The following is a 21,849-nucleotide window of genomic DNA, read 5'->3' on the forward strand; positions in this document are numbered from 1 at the left end:
TTTTAAAAATCTCCCAAAAAAATCAAAACACTTTCTATTGTATTACAAAGTTCCTATTGGTCAGCCGAGGGATGATCAAGACCAGTGACAAATGGCAGATTTGCATCAACCACAAGTTCATGTAGAGCTCCTTTCCCAAGTTGGCATTCCTCATTACTTACTCTTGAAGTTCTAAATTATTGTATAATCTGTCAGACTTCAAGTTTCACTTGACCCACCATGACACCGGGAAGGCCTGTGAGAAGGAACACGTATTTGGGCAATCCACCGGGAGGCATTTGAAAAGAAGAGATAGCGGATGGACACCAGTGGAGGCCAGGGGGAAAACCATGTAGCAAGATGGACACCATGGGTGCCATGTGTAAAGGAGTGTTTGGTAGCAGAACACTTGAGGAAACATTGGAGGAGCTGGATATACACCCAAGAAGACATGGAAGACAGAAGAGGCAGCTGTGGAACTAGTGGCAGAGGGGCTAAGGGAAATCCATGTGCAGGGATGGACACCTCAGGAGGCCTGTAAGAAGAGGCTGAGGGCACAATACTTGGTGAAGCATGAGGGAAGTGGGGGCTAACTGTGTGGGGAGAATAGGTTGGCTGTTATCACACAGGCTATCCGCTCTTTGGCAACTCTCTTGTGTTTCCCTCAAATCTTTTCCAGAATGGACTTCTTACTTTGCACCAGAAGTCTAGGGCTAGTGAGCCGGCAGGTTTCCCATTGGTAATTCATCCTAGTCATTGGCCAATCATGTTGAAGTATTTGACACCTTTATTAGCTTTCTACTTGCAGTACATGCTGAGAAGACAATGTTGTTGGTTATGAAAGACTTCACCAGGTCTTCTAACATTTGTCCTCTGAGATGTATTGAAAATCTTCCGACAACACACCCCCATGCAGTATGTGTGTACATGAAAGTGTGAATATGAAACTCGTTACGCAGCACTCACAGTACAATATTTGAACATAAAAAGTGGATGCACACTGGAACACTACCCACACATTACTAAAGCATTAGACTATAGACAAGCAAGCCACCACAAGCAGAACAGGCAAGAGACAGGCAGCAGCAGCAGCAATACCTTTAATTTGGATAATTGTCCAAGCTCCTTAGCAGCAGTGAAAATTAATTGTGTGCCCTGTGAGTGCATGAAATTAGAAAGGTGAAAAAGAGAAAAGTGGAAAGAGGACAAGTCATTATTACGCAACATACAAATCCAGACAGTGACAAAAAGCAGAATTGACTTGATTTTATTCAAATAATTGTATTTTTATATTTTTCATTACCCACTGCGCTGCTTTCAAAGTGTGTCTACAAAGACAAGGAGCAAATGCAAGATGCAATGGAACACTCTCACATAGAAAAACACATAAGACATAATGGTTCGGTATAGAGAAGTATATAGAACACGAACATTACAGTATTTTGGCCGCTGTTGGATGCAGATAAAAAGTGGTTTTGCAAAATGTGACATTTTCCGATGAAAACTGAGCTGCCACAGACACACCGGCAGAGTGATTACTAATATGGGCAGGGAGTTTCCTGCGTGTTTCTGTCACCACCAAAGCTCACCACTTTGCATAGTAGGACCCGCCCAGCCCCATTTCACCAATCGTTGAACACTACAGCCGCCATAGCGCTGTCCAGGGAGCGGTTCTATAGTTCTTTCCTTTAATCTCAGGCGTGTTCTCAGGCCCCCTTTTGTACTTGCTGTAGTGTGGCCCTTAGCCTCCATGGCAGGGTGCCAGGAACTGGAGATCAGGGACACATGAGGAATGCACCTTACTTCTATCTAGGGCAGTGTGCCCCTTTTCTCCAGCTACTCTGTTCATCCACAGACACCACCCGGCCCTAGAATAAGGAGGGTGGCCACAGGAACTCTATGGGGAACACAGCACCAATCACTGGACACAATTACTGTTTCTCCATTAGGCATAGGCCTAATGGACGGTAGAGAAATCCTGTTGCTGTTATTTGATGTTACCAGGATTCCTGGGGTGGATATTATGCCCCAGTTTTACAATGCGTTACACAAACCTGAGTATTGACCACCTTTTCTATTTCGTGATCTAGTGTGCGTCAATCCTGTGGTGCTGTCCTATGATGGTGAACTAGAGCAGTCATTTAGTTTATTTAATAGTGACATATTCCAAAAGGTATCGCATCATTACCAAAAACACAATATCAGTAGTTGAGGCGTTTTAAAGAGACGAGATAGAGGAAAGAAGCAGAGTGGTCATCCATGGATCAGGAATATAGACCGGCCTGTTAAGGTCCACCAGAGGGTGCTTTCAATTTTTCATATTTGTTGTTGCTTCAATCTGAAATGCTATTCCAAAAGAGGGTAACTGCGATTGGAGCCGTGCTTTGGCAGCGCGCCTTAAAATAGGGACGGTGCCAAATGTGGTACATTATGCGGCCCATTTGTTTTGAAGTTGGGAGTTAAATGATTTTTTGGGAGTAAAAAAAGCTATTTTTATTCCCATGATCATTTTTAGGGGAGTATTATCATTTTAATTCTAGAGCAATGTGACTGAACAACGGAGATTAAAATGATTTGCAAGATGTGGACATAACAAAGAAAATATTGGATCTATTGTGTTTGGCATAACAAGATTTCCTAAATATTATCAGTAGTAGAAATGTCTAATATTCTAACATATTTCATTTGTATACACTGAGTTTTTTGTTAATATGGTCTTCTATTATTTTTGTGATTGATACATGTGTTATGCTTCCATATCTTTATAATACAGGGTGTGTAACGTTTATTTTAAACCAGAAAGACAATTAAATGAAGATACATTACTTTAAGCTTCTGATTGAGATCAGGCATTACTCCTAATCCAAACACAGCCAGAAAAGGAAGCATTGGGGAGGGGCTCCTAAGTGTCAGCCCTTCCCTATTTTTGTAGAGAGTATTTCTAGTCCCTTTTTGAATATTTGACTGTTCTTAAGGTGTTAAAGTGGTTGGTAAAATGCTTATTTCTAAGACTGGTGGTAGCACAGAATGGGTACATCACTGGTATTCGTTTACAGGAATAGTATTTGCACGTCGCTAGTCCTGGGGAATCATCTACAGCACTGAAGCATTGCTTCTGGTTGTACTCTTTGCTAAAATGAATTCAACAGGTTACCCAGATTACAGGCCACTAAGACTAACTGGAGCTGTGCTGGAAAACGAAGGGGTTCATGATTTAATTACCTTAAGCAGAACCTGCGACTTGTTTCACATCAGCCTGAGCAAGTTGGGCGGCGTCCATCAGATCGCATGCAGATGTTCCAGGATCTTAATGGATTCAGGGGAACTTTAAAGAAGATACACTAGAATAGGATTGTTGTCTCCATACACTGTGGCTATACAGTAGGTGAACTAACAGGAACATATGTGTATTAAATTACACAAAAGAGACCTTCTTTCGCCCTCAGAGTCATCGTGTGAATTGCAAAATTATGAAAAAGTGAGAATAGGATATGGAAAACACACAGTGCATTGAAGCCAAGTTCATAATGTGCCCAATCCTAAAATCGAGACGAGATTGCAACCTATACTGGTCAAATACCACTCTGCCCATCCCGCCTCCCCAGAAGGGTTTGTTGCATTTTGGGCACACAAAATAATGGTAAAAGCTTCAATGCACGGACAGTGCGAGGCAGGTATGGTATAAAGAGAGATGACACAGACAACAGACTCCAGTTTTAAAGAATGTTTTATTTCAATATCAGGATGGTCGAAGGCCTAACCTGCCCTATATTAAGGTAGGGATTTCTCCTGCCTAAAGAAAACCAAGGGAAGTCTCTGTCTGTAAATCCAAATAAAATTCTGTCCGTCTCAAAACCTATGCTTGTCCTCACATCTAGAATAAACATGGTGTGTTTTTTTTTTCTTAGCCAGCAAAATAGTTTTCAAAAGAAAGGTCTCAGCTCCTCTCAGCCTAAGTTCTTTGTGGGCTCCCTAACCCAAATTCAATACAGTTCTGGTAGCTGCTTGTCTCAAAAATGTCATGCCAGGTCTTGAGGTTCCTTTCCAAGTTCAACACAGTACAGTTCACATAAAAAGGAGGTCCTGAGGTTTGCTTCCCTAAGACAGTGTTTCTCAGTTCTTTTGGTTTTCAGGGTTCCCTTCCCAATTATTTCACTGTAGCGCTTATACTGCTACCACTTGCTCAATGTTCATTATAACAAAACAATAGGTATGTTTAACCAGCCTTCTAGCTTACTTTAGAATTGAATTCACAGTTCTCTGTGGCTTATTCACAATGTCTTTTGCTTTGTCACCATTTAGCAGTTGTCAGACCACTCGGTCCGCCCATCACAGGTCACGCAATCGGAAGCCCTATGCTTCTCCTTGACTTGATTTTTTATGGCAGTGATCTTCACAGTAGGCAACTCCCTGGTCTAGGCGCTGTTGTCAGATCAAACAGTCCACCCATTACAGGTCGCGCACCATAAGTTCTCATCAGGCTTTTTCCTTGCCACACACTTATGGTTCTTTCTCACATTGGTTGTTAGACTACTCAAGTGATTGTTCGAATTTCCGTATTTTTCGTTCTGCTCACAGTGCTACTTACATACAGTCTGACTTTCAATATGTCGGTTTAACTTCAAATGTTCATTCAATTTTCTGTGATTTTATTCAAACAGCACTTTGCATTCAGTTTGGTATTCAATATAATGGGGTTTCATTCAAATCACAATTTCCATTCAATTTGTCATTCAATATGACATGTTTCATTCAAAACGCAATTTACATTCAGTTTGGTATTCAATACAGTTCATTTTCCTTTAAGTTCATGGACCGGACATGCCTGCGGTCGCTTGAGAATGCTCCTGTCTGCCCGTGTCCTCTGAGACACACCGGCTCTTCACGTCTCCACAGTGGCGGTTCCTGCTGCTCTTGCTCACCTTCTCTGTAACCGGGAAGCAGACCGCCTGGGCTCCACTTACTCGCTGGGCAGTTATCTGCACACACCGGCATCCTAAATGCATGTGTACCACGTCCCTTCTGCTTCTCTACTGTTTGGCAGCTTCAGCTGCCCGCCTTCTGACTTGAGGTCTCCCGGTACTGCCACCACCATGCAACACTTTGAGCACTGCAGGTTCTCTGGGGTCATTGCCGGCGTTCAGACCTCCTGGTCTTGTTCCACCATGGCGGTTCTCTATCCAGCTCACTTGCTCAGGCCTTCTCACTTTATACAGCCGAGGCCTATTAAGGGGCCTCAGGTGTGAGTCGCTGGCTTGTCTTGCCTGACCATAATGAACCCAATCAATGGGACATGCCTGACCTTCAGTATTGGATGTCTTCATACCCCTCTTCTTAGTCCCGGTACTAGAGTGGTGTTTGTAATGGGAAGTGTGCATTACTCCTAGTTGCTTCTTCCTCTTCTCGGTACCTGGTGGGTACTTACAGGGAAACATAGGCCATGAATGGAAGTAGCCCATGAAGGCTAGGGGAAGGGAGGGGGAAGGGAGGATAAGTCAGTGTTAGGTAAGGGGGGGGGATACATTTTTCACTGTCTGGCCCGCTCTCCCCAATCCCCAAGGACCCTCCACCCAGGTGATCCTCCATCGCTTGTCCACCCCCAAGGTTGGGATTCAAAAGTAATAGCCCTTCCCATGCCACCTGAATAGAATATCCCTGGGGAGTGGTTGCGTGAAAGCGCTTTCAGGTTTCTCACAACAGGTACTAGTGTCAACAAGCTTCCAGCACCTAGTACTAAAAGGACTCCAAATGGCTATTGCTGCTGGAGACTGGCTATTTCTCAATGCACAGATTTCCAAGTCTTCCATGAAAACATTTGTGCATCAGCAAATGGCACAAAAGTTGTTCAACTAATCTTTGAAATAGTTCAGAGGTTGCCAGTTGCCTGTCTGGGTCCATGCACCCCTATATACTTAAGTTCAGCTTGAAGATGTAGAAGGTCTAGGTGAGATTTGCATTAAAAATGCAGATAACGGGGTAACACAAACCTATTAGCCTTGGACGTCGAGAAGGCGTTCGCTAATAAGGCATGGGGGTTCATGAGGCTTGGTTTTGTAAACAGAATCCTCAATGGCACATCTATCTATAGGAACCCTGTAGCAAGGGTGTTTGTCAATATGAAGCTCTGAAGGTGGTTCCACTTATACAGGGGTATGAGGCAGGGCGGCCCCTTTTCTCCGATGCCGTTTCCCTTATGATTGAGCCTTTGGCAGAAAGAATCAGACTACAGTGGAAGGTATACGGGTGGGGAATAAAAAGTTAAAACTGGGATTGAATGCAGAAAGCCTCCTGCTACACCGGGGGAAACCTTTTTAGTTCAGTTTCAGGGAGCATTTGCTATGATCCAAGAGTACAGGGCAGATTCTAGATTTAAAATGAACCAGAGTAAGTCGGTCCTCTTCCCCTTTGGTGAGGAGTCAGAACGAGACGGGGCTAGTCATTGAAACTGGAGCTCCCTTTGGAGGCTAGCCAGTTCATTGGGCTAAAGGTGGCACAGTCACGAGAGACTCCTGGAGGCAAATTACCCACCACTCTTCGAATCTTTATATCAGGAAATGGAACTAGCAAGTAAATCAACTATTTCCTGGATTGGGCGACTCAATGCCCTGAAGATTAACCTTCTCCCAAGGGTCCTATATGTGTCCTAAAACGCTGCCAATTAAAATACCAGGAGGAATGCTAGATGAAGCAAGGGGGCGGATGCTGCACTTTTTGGTGCAGGGGAAAACGAGGTGGGTAGCTTATGCAAAGCTGATACTGGCCAAGGACAGGGTAGGAGTGAGGTTCTCAGACCTGGACATGTATTTACAAGCCGGCACAATTGAGGGTGGATTGTCTGAAACAGTAAGTATTTTTAGAGAAAATTAGGTGGAGACCGGTTATGGTTGGAGAATAGTTATGGGCCCCGCAAAATAAGATCCTAAGTGAATTAGAGATCACTGTACATTGACAGAACTATGGGACATCGGGAAACAAGGCTTAGATATGAAAGGGGTTATGCCGTGGCGTTCTCCCCTGAGCCATCTATGGGCACTGACTGTGAGGGATGAACTATTTGAACCGTTGCGATTCCAGCAGTGGTACAAAGCGGGATTGGAAAGAGGACAAGCGTGGATTAAGGAAAAAAAATAGACGTCATCGACGCAGGACGCGGACGCCGAAGATTTTCCGAAGCAGCACAGCTGTGTACATTACCTGTCATAGATATGGAATACATCGGAGGACCCAATCCCCTCGAAAATATATCCCGATAAAGGAATTTGAGAAAGCGCTAGGCTTGAGAGAACTCTCTGTATTTTTGTTTTTGCAACGAAGGTGGGTTTTGACTGCAGAAAAATGGAAGGATAAGCTCCAGCAGTACCTCACCTCGGTAGAGACGGTTCTGGATAAATACGGGAGGAACAACGTTCTGATTTCAGCCCTTTATGAGGCACTGGAAATGGCGAAGTGGGGATGGCACTGCAACCCTTCAGAACCGAAGGGATCGACACATGGGTAGGGAGGTGGATGATATACTGTGGGGCGGGGGGGCAATGAGCAGGGGGGCACAAAAAACATCTATTGCATGTCAGTACAAGATGCATGGCATTAAGCTCTTGCATAGATGGCAATACGACACAGTGAGGTCATCAAAAATGTTTCCAGTGGTAGACCCCGCTGTTGGGGAGGCTGCAGCTAGAGAGCCCTCTACTGGCAAGTATGGTGGGTCTTGTGTTAAAGTGCAAACTTCTGGAAGGAAGAGTTGGGATGAATCAGGGAGGTGGAAGGGCTCACAAGACTACTCGACTCCATGTTGGTCCTGTTTGGGTTGATGGAAGAGGAAGGGGTATGGAAGTCTCTCCCCCATGTGGTTCACTTCTTATTGTTGGCAGGTAGAGCTTGCCTAGTGATTGGATAGAAGAGGGAGCGACTACCATCTGAAAGGGAATGGTGATGTAAAGCAAAATAAATGTATACAGCGGAAAATATGACACCCGATTGCATCATGCAAAAACCTCAAGAGAAGGCGAATGGCTGGCTTTTTTGCGAAAATACAACGAATAGCAACACTGTGAAATAAAGGGGTCCACCCACTATGCAGTTATTGTAAATTTAAGAGGGTTTGAGGCTCGAATAGGCTAGATTGAGGTGTCATATGAAGGGAAAATCGCTGAGACTGCTTGACTTTGATTCAGTTAAGATTTAATATCACGTTTGCTCTCAGCGGGTGGGGTGGCTGGTACATTGGTTGGTTTCTAAAGGCACTATTGGTTGTACAAATGAACATGTATATGTATTTAAAAACATGAAAACAAAGAATTACAATTTTAAAAAGACAGAGAGCAGGATGCCAGTTCAGTCCCGGTTCAGCCATGGACTGAACCCCACCGTTTGTTCTTGTCTAAGATTAGTGATGGGACAACAACAATCCACGTCCACGCCATTTTCTCCATCAACCATCACGCAGAACAGAAAGGAAAGACCAGCGCACCCTCTTTTCGAGACTTCCACAAAGAGCAGTAAGACTTAATATTTTCCTGAACAGTCAAAGATCTTGTTTGGTGAACGCATAAAGGGATGCCCAGGTTGACACCTAACCAACGTCCTGCAAGGCTTCTTCTCTATTAAATATAGGAGGCTGCCTGGCCTATTATAGAGTGCAGCCTAAGGTCCTCTGGAACATCCTTGCTCATTGGCTCATAGCTGGCTGTGATTCGCAAGTCAATCCATCTGGAGATAGTTTCTAGGAAACTGCTCTCCCCTTCCAAGTGCCCACTTAGATCTGATCATCCAGATGCTGTGCCTTAGCTCTGGCCACATAGAAACTCCAGGCCCTCTTGGTGTCTAGTCTGCCTGCGGGACAGTTCCTTCACGTGGGACGGATGTGGTGGAGGAATACAAGCCGGGAGGTGGACTTTCTATTGAAGATAATATTCTGAGACCACCTGGGGAAGGAAGGAGTGTCAGATCTGCAAATGTTAATGCAACAGAAAGAGCCTGATGTTTCAAGACCCTTTGAGGGAGAGGTGAATACCACTAAAAGGGTTCCATGTAATACTGTCCCCACAAAAATGTCTTCTGACAAAAAAAGTCACTGTTTTTTGCAGAGACATTACATTGAACTTGTGGGGGACACCCCTGCAGCCCCCAATACATTTTCTTTTTATAATGGAGCAGGGGCCGTCCCTGCAACCTATCCCCCTACATGTCACCATATATAATGTCGCCATTGGCTTTTCCCGGGGACATTATGTATTGGGACATTATTACCTGATCGCAATAAAAGAGCCACTTTAAGAGTAATCAATCCCCAGGGTCAACACAGAGCCGCCATCAAGAATGTCAACTAAATTAAGATGCCACAATGGCAGCACAAAGGGCCATGGGGGGAAAGGCATTAGCTGACCCATGCAGAAACAGCATTGCTGTAGAAACTGACAAACACAACCCCTCTTCACAGGTTCTTTTGCAGAGCGATGGGGTCAGCAGGTAGCCTGTCAGTACCAACATTAAGGCCAGCCTTGGGCAAACGGGATGCCAACCCTAGAACTGTGCCAATGGAGAACAACAACGGGTTGTTTTCCCTCTTTTGGCACAAACTTGTAAACCTGCATCAACGACAAGCAGCGATGACCAGTGAGAACTGACACCCTACAGATATCACTCTAAACTATCTCAACCCAGCTAATGTTTTGACCAAAGTCCATAATAATATTTTTTGGTTGTGTTACCGATGTGAATGGTTTTCTCCCCTGCACACCACTCCCCGGCCCCCCCACTCTTCTTGTATTCTTTCCCTGTGCTCCCAAGCATCATTGCTATGACTGCAAGGCATCTCAAAGCACCAAATAAAGAAACACAAACAACAGAACACCAAGGCCCTTCACAGAAAGCCCATGTTCTTGGCACCTTAAACTCTCAATAGCCAGGCATGAAGGTTCAGCTGCATGGCATATGGGTGACAAATTGTGCCGCAAGCCTAGAAAGAACACTCTGAAGAAGCGCACAACACCATGTACAGCAAGCTTGGGCTGGACAAGAACTCGGCACCCGGTCTCCGAAAATTAAAGTAATTGTTGCCCTGCATAACCCCCACATTACTTACAGGGCTTAAAGCCCGACATTAGCGAGACATGACGCCGGTGAATATTACTAAACAAACATTGGTAATGTCAATAGTTTTGGTATTTGCGCTGGCCTGGGAAAATCGTTTGCCCGGCACCATCATAATGGTACTAACTCGCCATTAATGAAAGACGTTGCTAAATGGTGTATTTGGGCATATATTAGCAGTGACTATGACATGACTATACACAAACAAAAACTGTTGGCTTTGCCAATACTTCTTTTTACAGTACCACAGATAAGGACACGCACACTTCTTTTAATTCAAGTGGCTGAAGGCAGACCTGCTCAAGACATTTTTATTACACCAGTAGTAGTTTTACAGCTGCAATAAAATCATTTACTCTCAGAATGGCTTCAAAATAACACAATCCAGCACTTTGAGTGCAAAGGATGATGTTACGGCTTAATAAACTAGGTAAAAGCGATCCCAGACGGTTGTGCTTTGGCCAGAGCCCAGAGAAGGGCTAGAAGTGGGTGTGAATTGACATAGGAAGCAGCATAGCCATGGAAGTCTCTGGTTGGGTAAATAAGCAAACACCACTGACACGTTGTGCATCCCTCCTCATATGCCACATCCCTGCACTCCCATGCAATCGTTTTGCCTTATAGGTGGTGCTTTAGTGCCACCTAGTCGCCAAAACTAAACATATCTCTGACTATTCCGAACTCTCTCTGTAGCGCTCTCTTCTGCAAAGTGCCTGGCTGACATGTAATTGGGGTGATGTAAGGGTTGGGTAAAGGCTGTCCAGAGGATAGTGGCATTGCTGCTAATATCAATAGCTGCTCTTAGAGCGTCACGCTGGGGTTCCAAGCACCGTAGACAGTCATTCCAGACTGGCACAGACAATGAAGCCCAGGAGTTTGCGGATAGTTAGGGGAAGGTCCGAGGATGCAGTCACAGACATTGCGTGTGGCTGAAGAAATCCTTTCCACTATGCTCAGGCAGGGGCAGCTGACAGCCTCGGGAGGATAGCTCAGGGGCAACGCGCTCGCCTTGGAAGCAAAACGATGCGCAACAACATGGGCTCGATCCCCGGGTCCGCGCTTAGAAACCTCTGGTTATTAAGCGCGTTATAAATAACCAGTTACAATGACAGTCCAATGCCAGGATCACAGGCCCAGTGTTGATGGGGTGTGTGCACGTCTAGGACCCGTTAACTGCATCGGGAGGAAGTCATGTCAAACTGCACCCCCAACACCTCCCCCATCCTAGCAGCCTGCGTCCTTTCATCATCCTGAAGCTCTGCTTAATGCAGAAACTGACACACAATGAATTGCCTTGCCAAAGCGTGACAGGGAACCAGCCTGAAGATTGATTGAATTAATAGGCTGAGTAGTGTGGGCTCCCCCCTGCTCTTGTACCCGATACCTATTACCTGGGATAAAGAAATGATAGTACAGACCATATTTTTTGTTTCGTGGAAAAAATTGTGGCCGTAGGCTTGTTTATTTTCTACAGAAAATAATGCCACACAATAATCATGACAGCCAAAAAATAGCAATCGCTTTTGGGCACCTCGTGTCCAGGGGTTCTGGATGCCCAGCCTTCCCTTAGGCTAGTTTTCGTTACCCTGTGGCATCCCTTCCTGGACACGTGCCGCTGCCTACGACTTTTCTTCTACCATGTACCGACGAAGAGTACTTGGCGTTCCCGTTCCTGGTTCTTTCTTTTTCTTGTTTGCTGGGTGGGTTGGGTGGTAAAACGTTTCCTTATCCCCCTTTTCCAGGCCCGGGGAGCTTACCCGAGTGAGGTGAGCTCCGTACCTGTTTGTGCCTCACTTGGATTTTTCTAGGGTTCTTATACCCCTGCCCCCTTTGTTGTGTTGCTGGGGGCCTGGCTTCCTCCTGCCCCCCTGCGGTTTTCTTTCGCACCCGTTTGGTGCGTTCCCTTGGAAACGCCGAGGGTGGGGGCGCCGCTTTGGCTGCCCCTCCCTCTTTGTTTCCCGCCGTTCGTCTCCCCCACCCTGCGCCTAACCCCCCAGACCCTCCATCGTGTCATACTTTGTATGGCACGGGGCCTGGGCAATAGTGCTCTTTCCTCGCAAGTAGCGGAGAGGCGGTCTCTGAATTCCACTGTCTGCCGGCTTCACCAGGGATCAGGCATCTCAGCCTTTCTAATCAGACGGGGGTTATTTATAGCTCCTTGTTTTTCATGCCATTCATTTCTCGGGTACACGGTTCACAGGGAATGGTAGGGCGCGCAACCAACAGTCCAACTCGAGCTTAGCCAACCGCGTCCTCACCAGACTATAGTTTATTTGCACAGGCGAAAGCATATCCGCCCTGTTATGCCGCTGCAATATTACTCACAGTTCAAAACAGTAGACAGTGGAAAGCACCTTCCCATCTGGCCAAGAGGGAACCCTGCTATTTTGGTACACAATGAGTATTCTTTCAGGACAAAGGAGGGTGAATATTTACTATTAGCACATCGAAGTCCTTTCTAAGCTGTGCCCCCGCCCCCTCTCCCTCACCCTCATACGTGGAGCCAAGCGTCAAGATACTCTTTATTTACTTCTAACCAGATGCAAGTTGAAGCAATGCAGACCCCGAAAGCTATAATGGACCGCAGAGTCCCCTGCGCTTTTTTCTTGCCATGGTGTGTTCTTTCATGATTTGTCACTGTAGTTTGGGTCCAGAGTTCTCCCTCGATGGTCCTGTCCACTCGCCAGTTCTGCTGAATCTCACTGAGCCAGGGGATCCTTATGTGCCAAGCCTGACAGTCTTTGTCAGCACACAATGGATAGCTGGAGGTTTTGTAGGCCCGCTTCCTCCCCCTTTCTCTTTCTCCTGGATTACTTCTCATCGTCTCGCCTCCTCCGTCCCACAACTGTGCCCTCTTCCCCTACCTTCCTAGGTTTACTTACTCGACAGGTTGATTTTAGCTTTTCACATCTCTGGGTTCTCTCCTACCCCTCTCTCGATGATGATAATAATTGTTATTTATATAGCGCTTTTAATCAAAGCGCTTTCCAAAGCATATATTTACATACATTATTATTAATTATTACCCAAGCGAAATTGGCACTTTTATCAACCTCTGAAGGATGAAAAGCTGAGCCTGCCATGCCGGGATTTGAACCTGTGACCTGCAGATCAAACACAGATCACAGCAACGAGCGCTTAACCCGCTGAGTGATTTACTGGCTATCTTATATGGCTGTCACATCTTTCTCAAGGATTCTGTTCTTGTATCACTCTTCCAATCTCTGCTGCCTTCTGTAGGTCTCTGCTATGTGCCACATCCTCCACATTCTATTCTACCCTCCAGGTCCAGTCCACCACCTTCGCTCGCTTAACTGCAAATGGATGTCTCCATCTCTCCCTACTTGCTCGCCTACTCATAATGCACCATTCTTCTTCCAGCGCCCATTTTGAAAGGAGGCCACCTTTCATGCTCGCATGGACTTGCCTCTAAGGGTCCGTGAAGGAGATTGCCTTCTGCTAAGGTGGGTGGACCCTTCTGCGCGGAGATCTCAATTCATGTTGCCAGCTCCCGTGGCTTGTTCTGCGATTGTCAGCTGGCATCTGCCGCCCTTGCTCTTCTACAGCTCTTGGTCTCCTCCGTGATACACTGCCGGTTGGCACGGCGCGTCTTGCTCTGCGAGCGAATGCCCTGCAAGTTTGCCGGCTGCTGCAGGAAGGTCACTGGTGGTCTCCCTGATATAAAAACACTCCAGTATACTTCTTTGCAGATAGTGGGGACCTGTGGCCATTTATTTATTAGTTTGATTATCCTGAACACCAAGCTGGCAGATGCCAATATATGGAGAATGAGATAAAAGGAAAATCTGTTGTACTTATCTGTATCCAGCTGTGTATGGTACTATACTCAATTGATCTGTTAGGCATGGGCCTCTCTCCCACTAAGCAGGACCTCAAATTTAGCTGTTTTTCGCACCATACAGGATTCCCAAAAATATAGGCAAGTAGCCATGCTGTTAAGATCGGATGCAAACATATAACCTACTAACCAAAAAAGCTCAAAATTTCTGCCTTACTTCTTCAAAAACTCACACAACCACCTTTCGAACTGCAAGCTGCATGCACTTCACCACACCACAACAATACAAACCACCCCTGCAGCACACGAGGAGACTGACATCACTCCGATACTGGCACGTAAGCTCGCTGCACGGTGTATACCGAGATGAAGCTGCCAATAGAACACCACCATTTCCACTACCCTACCCCCCCTTAACCTACAAACCCACCCCGCCCTCTCCTTTTGCAGATCCGCCAGAGCGCTGGGGGACCTTTAACATTTAACCTCTATTCTGGCCAGGGACATTGTAACTTTTACAGACATTGAAACACAATAGGGTTTTGGGAAGGGAGGGCCTGCAGGATCTGTGGAAAGGGTCAGTGTGATAGACTAGGCGACTGGGTGCCTTGGGGGTAGTTCAGGATTTACCCTCAACCCAAAGGTGTTTCTTTGTTTCTTGGACATGGGGATGGCTTTTCACACCCCTGGTTCTGGTCTCCTTCCTTGCTCTGTTGGGAAGGCCCCATCTATTCTGACTTTGGTGGGGAGGTATTCCTTCCAAAACTGCAGAGGGGCAGCGGAACCCACCCCTTTTCGCCTGCAGGTCTTAAATGCCGTAGCAGGTTGTGGCATCTGGTCCTGATGGTGCCTCCAGTCCAGTGCTTAATTTGTGGGGGTGGTTGCCGGTTCCCAACACCGGCACTCTTTTTTGGGGACCGGAACATCATTGTGCGGCGGGTGCACGTGTAATTCCTTTGTTTGTTCACACTTAAACAGTTTCAAGTCTCATCATAAATCATCCTGCTGCTGGGCCGCTGCTCTCCTTGCAGAGACATGGCTGGCTCCTAGCTGGCTGGGCCTACAGAGTACAGCAACAACAAAGAGCCAATGAAAACCAACATTCTGTTGTTACTATGTAGTACCCGATACATTCTGGATAGTAACACAGAATGCACAGTTTTCATTGGCTGTGTTGTTAACTTGTTGACTCCACTCCAGGCTCCACCGTGACATGATGAGGTGAGTGTGTGGGGGTGGCGGTGTCACGTGGGTCTGTTGTTGAGCAGGGGCAGGAGCAGTGAACACACTTGTTAAGGCGTGGGAGGTACTTGAAACTCGTGTGTTCTGTGTGCTCCGCTGCGCCTCTGCATCCAGACCCAGTAAGTTGAGTTCCTTGGGGGCAGGCCGCCAGGCACAGGCAGCCAGGCCATGCTTGCTGAACAACGCAGTGCCGCCGGCAGTAGAACGGTAAGTGAAAGTTTACTGTTCTAACTTGTTGACTGTCCAGTGCGCGTCTCCGCCCGCAGCTGTGAAATATATGTTTACATGATGATGATGCTCAGTTCCATGGTGGCGGGACGTGCGCGCGTGCGCCATGCCATTCACATGACAGAGTGCAGAGACCCCCGCACGCACCCATCCAACTTTGACCCGGCCCGGCCGCCGGTGTCGTGGGTGTCATGTGGCGTCACCATGCAATGCAATGCTGCATGCAATGCAGGTGCAGCAGTGTGTGCCACTGCCCCCGCGGCTGCCCGCCCCGTGGTGGTGACCTTGCCTGTTCCGCACCTGGGCCTGGCCTGAGCGCGAGTGCCCGAGTCCGACTTAGTCAGCAGCAGGCCGCGGTCTGCGAGGCAAATGCGAGCAGGCTGCGGCCCGCGAGGCAAATGTGAGTGGGCGGGCCAGCAGCGGCGGCACTGGCTAATGGGATCATGATCTGCATGCATGCATCTATATTGATGATGCAGATGAACCCATAGCCAGTGCGGCCGCTGCTGTTGACTGTCACCTAGGGGGTCTGACAGGGTGACTGAGTGCAAAGGTGGGGGGGCACGAGAGAGCAGGGACTGTGAATACAAAAGAGGTAAGGGAGCAGGCAAGGTTAGTGCAGGAGTGACTTAACTAGCAGGGCAGGCAAGGCTATTGCGGGGTTGGGGGCTGAGCTGAAATAGTGGACAGCCGGGTGATCTGTACCACGGCCTTGAGGAGGCTGGAGCTTGGGGCGCTGCTGAAACCACCTGATGCTGCACACACATGGATGCGCGGCAGGGGTGGGTGGCTTTTGCTGGGTGCGTTTGCTCCACTCTGGCGCCTTCCCTGCCTGGGGTACCGACAGAGTACTGCTGTTCTGCACTGCTTGTTTCAGGCCTCTCAGGGGCTGAGCTCGGCGATGCAGGTTGATGCCAAGAGGAATGGGCCTGCAGTACACAGGTTGCAGGCAATGTTAAAAGATACACACCGCACTCCAGGGTTTACGCTGTTCTTCGGGGTGCAGCCCTGCACAGAAGTTTGCATGCCACACTGAAAGCGGACCACTGCACTGCAGGGTGTGCTGCAGGGGGCTGGGCCCAGCAGAAAAGGCTGCATGCTTTGCTCAACCATTGCGGCTGTACACACAATGACGCCGGCAGCCTCAGCTGCTGCAAGTTGCATGTCTTGCAGTGCATGCATCCATGCATTGAATGCCATTCTGAGGACTAAGCCCCGTGAGCTGCATGCCAAGGGCTTGTTGACAGACCCCATACCGTGTTAAGAACTTGGCCCAGCACTGCAGTTTGCATGTAATACAGAGGGCCTGTCCTTCAAGCTACATGCCATATTGAGGAGTAGCCACTGCGCTGCAGGCTGCATGCCGTGCTCAAGACTGGACGGTAAAGCATAGGCTGCATGCCATGCTAAGCTTCTGTGCTGCAGTCTACTTGTCATGTAAGGACTTGCTCCATGTTCTGCATGTTTGATGCCACTAAGGGACTAGAACAGATGGGCTGAGTGTGATGCTGAGGACTGAGATATGCCCTGCAAAGTGCATGGAATGTTGCAAACTGGCACATGCACTACATCCCGAATTTCATGCTGATGATTGGGCCCGGTAATGTAGACCGCATGCAAGCTGATATGTGGAGGATGCATGTACTGATGACGGGCAGCGGGTCCTCTCCCGCGGGCTTCTTCTGCCTTGCTGAGGTCTGAGAGATGCACTGCAGGCTGTACGCCGGTCTGAGGGCTGGGGGCCTGCATTTCAAGCTGCAGGAAAATCTGTGACTTGCATTGTGGGGTTATTGCCATGCTGAGGCACTCGGCTCTACATTTCAGGCTTTCTCCAGGTCCTCTAACGCGCTGCATGCCAGGCCAAGCTCTGTGTCCTGCTTGCTGGCTGCATTTCTTGCTAAGGTCCAATGCCGTGTTTCAGGCTGAAGACTGGGCTCATTAGTGCAGGTGGCATGCCAGGACTGTCTAGGCACTAACATGTCCGCATGACCCTGTACTTTATCAACTTAATCAGATCATGGCGCGCCACTATGGTGGTTTTTTGCATCCATATAACAAAATGTTCACAAATCGGGTAATGTGGAATGCTAAGAGGGATCCGGATTTGAACTGTCCCACTAATCAAATGGTATGCATAATTGTCTGTGGAGGAGAGATACTCTTGACCCCTCGCGCCGCTGCTCAATCTGCCTTATTTGCTAGAGGTGAACATGCATGCCCAGTCCTGCATCCCCTGCACTGGCATGTCTGCTGCGTGTGCAGGGCGCATCCACTAGGCCACCACACTGCTAATATTGTATCAGAAACATTTCTCTCAGAATTTTGTGCTAAAGTGCAGTACATGACAAAAGAACAAACTACCCGAATAGTGTGCCTAAAAATGAGAATATTGTACTAGACAAAATGTCCAGAGAAGATTGTTGTGCTACAAGAAGTATGCATCGGAATGCAACACATGAGAAAATACATTTCTGAATACTTAACCAGAAAAAAATCATTCTAATGTTCTGCATTGTGCTCTAAAATTTGATTTGAAAAGATGTATACTCTTCCTGTGCAGTCTGAATAATAGTGCAACCCAGACTACTAGTGGTTTTAAAATCGTTATTTGAGGTGCCACACACATGCTCGTGCAGTGGTGCAGCATAGTGCTTGGACTGTGGGGCATGCGAATGTACCACAATATTTTTGACACATTGGCTGGGGTTTATACTGCAGGTTCTTTCCCACCATTTGTCACCTTAACAGCTGTTGGCTATCATCCACCAGAGATGCACGCTTTTTATTTGCCGTGTTTTGTTTTGCAAAGGGATTACTGCTGGTTCGTTGCCACTGTGCGTGGGGATGGGTTTAGTGCATCCCCTCTGATTTCAGGTGCTCGGGCAGGTTTACTGAGGGACCAGGTGTGCTGGGCTAGCAAGATAGCTCAGCGGGTTTAGCACTGGCATCTGCCAATCGAAGTTGGTTGGTATTTCCACCCACATGGAGAACATGTCTTTCATCCAGTTCGCAAGGGTGAACGTAATTAACTATTTGAAGAGTGGTTTGGCTTGGTTGCAAAAAATGCCAGAAAACACTGTAGTGGGGCAAACAATAAAACAGAACAATGTAAGCAGGGAGAGCCACCCCGCTACAATTTGAAATGGAGAAGTGTTATATAGCACCGCGCAACGTTGCTGTGCGGCTGCGCCAAACATGTGACATGGAGCAGCAGCAGTGTGATGGGCTGCTGGTGGGCCGATCTAGGTAGGTCTAGCACTGAAATGGCACGGGACGCATGTCCGCACTGCGGGTCAGCGCCGGTGGCGCGTCCGCACAGCGGGGCGGCTCCACGCCCGGCTTTATGGGGCCAATATTTTTTGGGCACTGGCACTTATTTTTTTACAAATTAAGCACTGCTCCAGTCTCATCGTTTTTTCCCGATTGAATTGGGAGTTACCCTCAGCCCAAAACATGACACTGCCTCAGCTCAGAACCATCAGCCTTGCAACATCCCACAAGCAAGCTTGCCACTATACAAACCGTGCTTAAAGTATGAGGAGCCAGGTATCATGGCTCAAACACTTTCCTCCCCTGTGCATGTGTCTTCTTTAATTTCCCATCAGAGGGAGCTGTGGGGGATGCTGCAGGCCTACATCCTACTGTGTCCGCCTAGACAACCAAGCTCGGATGTGGCATGTGCTGCCTCGAACAAAGTTTTCCAATGGTATGCCCTATGTTTTTTGCGCTAAGTGTTATGAATCGCAGGTTGGAAGGCAGCCCCAATACATGCTGCCATTAGTTGGCCCATTGAAACCCTGCAAAGGGTAACAGTAGTGTGCTTGGCACCGTAGGCAGAGTCTGTTTGGCAAGGTACATGTTGCTGCCACACTGAAGGTGCTGCTAAACTATTCTCTGCTATCGCTATAACAGCCCTGACGGAACCAATGCCCTGTCCTAGGGCAGACATGGCAACCTTTGAGTCTATAAAGAAATCTAGACCACTTGCCTCATTCTTTTGCCACCAATTGAGGCAATCATGCCTCTTATGGAGCAAATTCCTCCAGCAAGGAAGTCTCCCTAAAGAAATGAACCCAATATGGCAGACCTTCATGCCCTCTAGAAAAATGAAAGTTTGTCGGTATGACAATCGTCCCCAAGCATGTGGAGCTCTCAGCACTTGCGCAGACTGTGCCGGCTTCTGGGAAAATGGCTTCCGTGGCGAGAACAGAGCCAAGGAGAAGGATTTGGATCACAGCGCCGGGACAAAAAGTCAGAGTCTGACACGGATCAGAGCCATTTGGCCTTTCAGTGGCAATTCTTTGAGTGTCCACAGCCGTCCTTGGCAGGAATAGCATAGAGCCCAGGCAGAGGGCCTGAGGAAGGGGTCTACTCACATCCCTTCAGCATAGCTACACGCAAGGAATTCCATGTCTCTGGATTGATAAAAGTGGGGAGAAAGATCTAGGCCCAGAACTTGCCTGACTAAGTTGGAGCGCAGAGTTGGCTGACTGATGTCTGGATCCCCATTGAAGAAAAGGAGTTTGTTCTGGAAAAATATGACTAACTCCTTTAATGGTGTTGGCGCTTCTTTTTCTTCTCCAACATTCCTCAGATCTCAATAAATGTTCTGGGGCCCGCGTCTCAGGCACTGACCTCGAGGTCTGGGGAGCATGACACTTCAGCTGAACGACCTGGATTGGATTTCGTGCTGAGGGCCAAAGAAGCTTAACCCATGTGCACCTTCACTGCTTTCGGGTGCATGGAGTGGCATGAACCAAACACCTCTGTGTCATAGGTGTGTGTGCAAGTATGAGATTGAACCACTTCCCCTGCAAAAGGGCATCAATGAGTGCAACGTAGTCCATCACTGAGCGCCACTTGGCAAGTGCTTTGAAGATGTTCCAATCTAGACTGCATCTGAGGAGGAACCTGTAGGAAGAATGTGTCCATTACACGTTTATCAGTTCAAGCATTTAGCAAGAGATATGGTCGGTCTACTGGCTCTGTACAGTAACCTCAGTAAATCGCTACGTTTTATTGTAGTCCTTACCATGCCACCTGCACTCTGGTGCCTTGGCTGGCCTACAAGGTTTTATTCCATATCTTTGAGGTAAACTCCAGCTAGCATGTCCCCACTGGATAGGCACTTTGCATAAAGCCTGCATAACAGCAGCTTCAGCTCTCTCTACTACCTCCCTTACATCTTACAGTTCTTTTGTAATTCAGTTGCTGAGTGGGAGGAGAAGGTTGTCAACATGAGCCGCTTCTATAAAAGAAAACAGCCCTCACCAGCCATATAGATCTCAAGTGGGGGTGTGGACATGTATACAACAAGAATTTAAAAAAAGGCTGTGGAGCCGACGAGTGGCTGAGGAGAAAGGCAGCCTGGAGAGCTTCTTCCTTACGTTTACAGTGCCATAGTTTGCCCTCAAATGTGCTCGCCCCTTTTCATACCCCTGTGAGGGTGCAGACGGAGGACACACATAGGTGGCATGGTTGTTGGCATAAACATGTATTATCTTAGAAAATAGAGAGAAACCCACCCTGTAAGAGGGGTTTCTCGACCTCGACTAACATACTAAGAATTCAGTCAGGATGTGCATGTAAATCAAGAGTCCAACGCCCTGTGACAAAAACCCTGCTCTGTCCCTTACACTTGCAACTAAACTAAAGAGGGTGTGGATCTTCCTGGTCCAGAAGAATGACTCCCTTCTTCTGGAGAACGGATCACAGTTCCAGTTGTAGGTGGGAACTTTACCTGAGCGAATGGCTTCCTTCCCCAGATCTCAATCCCTTTCCAAGATACAAAACAAAGTTCCAGGTTGAAATGTCATCCAGCAGCAACGTTCTTAGTTCAACTCAAAAAGGTAACATTCCAGCTCAAACATGACCATTCACATTCCTTATTGCCTATAGTTGCTTCTTCACTATTGGGTTGCTGGAGAATGCCCCCTTTCTCCAGGTATCTTGTAAACCTAATTTCCAACAGAATGACACCCTTCTCTAAGTGTCTGACTCAGAGTTTTCCACACAGCCATGGGGAATGCCTCCCGTCTCCTGACCCTTCTCAACCATGCACTGTAACGAAGAAGATAGTTTGCAAAATTTCCTCTAGACTTTGTCAGACCTGGTTCACTCTCCTGCCAGGAACTGCCACCAAGAAGATTACTTGGATAGCTCTACTTGCTTTTTGGTGTGTGGGTTTCAGGCCCGTGTTTGGGTTTCTTTCCTAGAGTTTCCCCCTCCTAACCCCTGCTCAGTATTCTTGGAGTTTTCCACAGCTCCCTTGCACCCTCACCAACCTTCCCAGCAACCCAAATACCTTTTGGGCTCTTGCTTGATTCCTCCGGTTGGTCTGGGGATCTCTGAGTTTCCGCTTCGGTCTTCTCCCAGCTTCTCTGGCTCTCCGCTCTGTGCGTGTTAGGGTTTGCACACACAGTCCAGGTTCTTCTCGCACCCAGAACTTCTCCTGGCCAGGCTTCCGTTCTATTCCTCCTCGCTGGAGCAAAAAGGAGTATCTCAAATCC

The 21,849-nt window shown here is 47.6% G+C and overlaps 1 protein-coding gene across 4 annotated transcripts in view; it reads right to left on the minus strand.

Annotated features, from left to right (window-relative positions):
• The window catches only part of LOC138511252 (protein unc-13 homolog B-like), a 2,171,549-nt gene that overhangs the window by 174,305 nt on the left and 1,975,395 nt on the right, over window positions 1-21,849 (minus strand). For all 4 annotated transcript variants that reach the window (XM_069626798.1, XM_069626797.1, XM_069626799.1 and 1 more), the window contains one exon: window positions 1,078-1,134. In XM_069626798.1, coding sequence (XP_069482899.1) covers window positions 1,078-1,134 — 57 coding nt within the window. The remainder of the gene's footprint in view (window positions 1-1,077; window positions 1,135-21,849) is intronic.

The sequence above is a fragment of the Ambystoma mexicanum genome, chromosome 6p (genome assembly GCF_040938575.1).
Source record: "Ambystoma mexicanum isolate Mex_15411 chromosome 6p, UKY_AmexF1_1, whole genome shotgun sequence".
NCBI lineage: Eukaryota > Metazoa > Chordata > Amphibia > Caudata > Ambystomatidae > Ambystoma > Ambystoma mexicanum.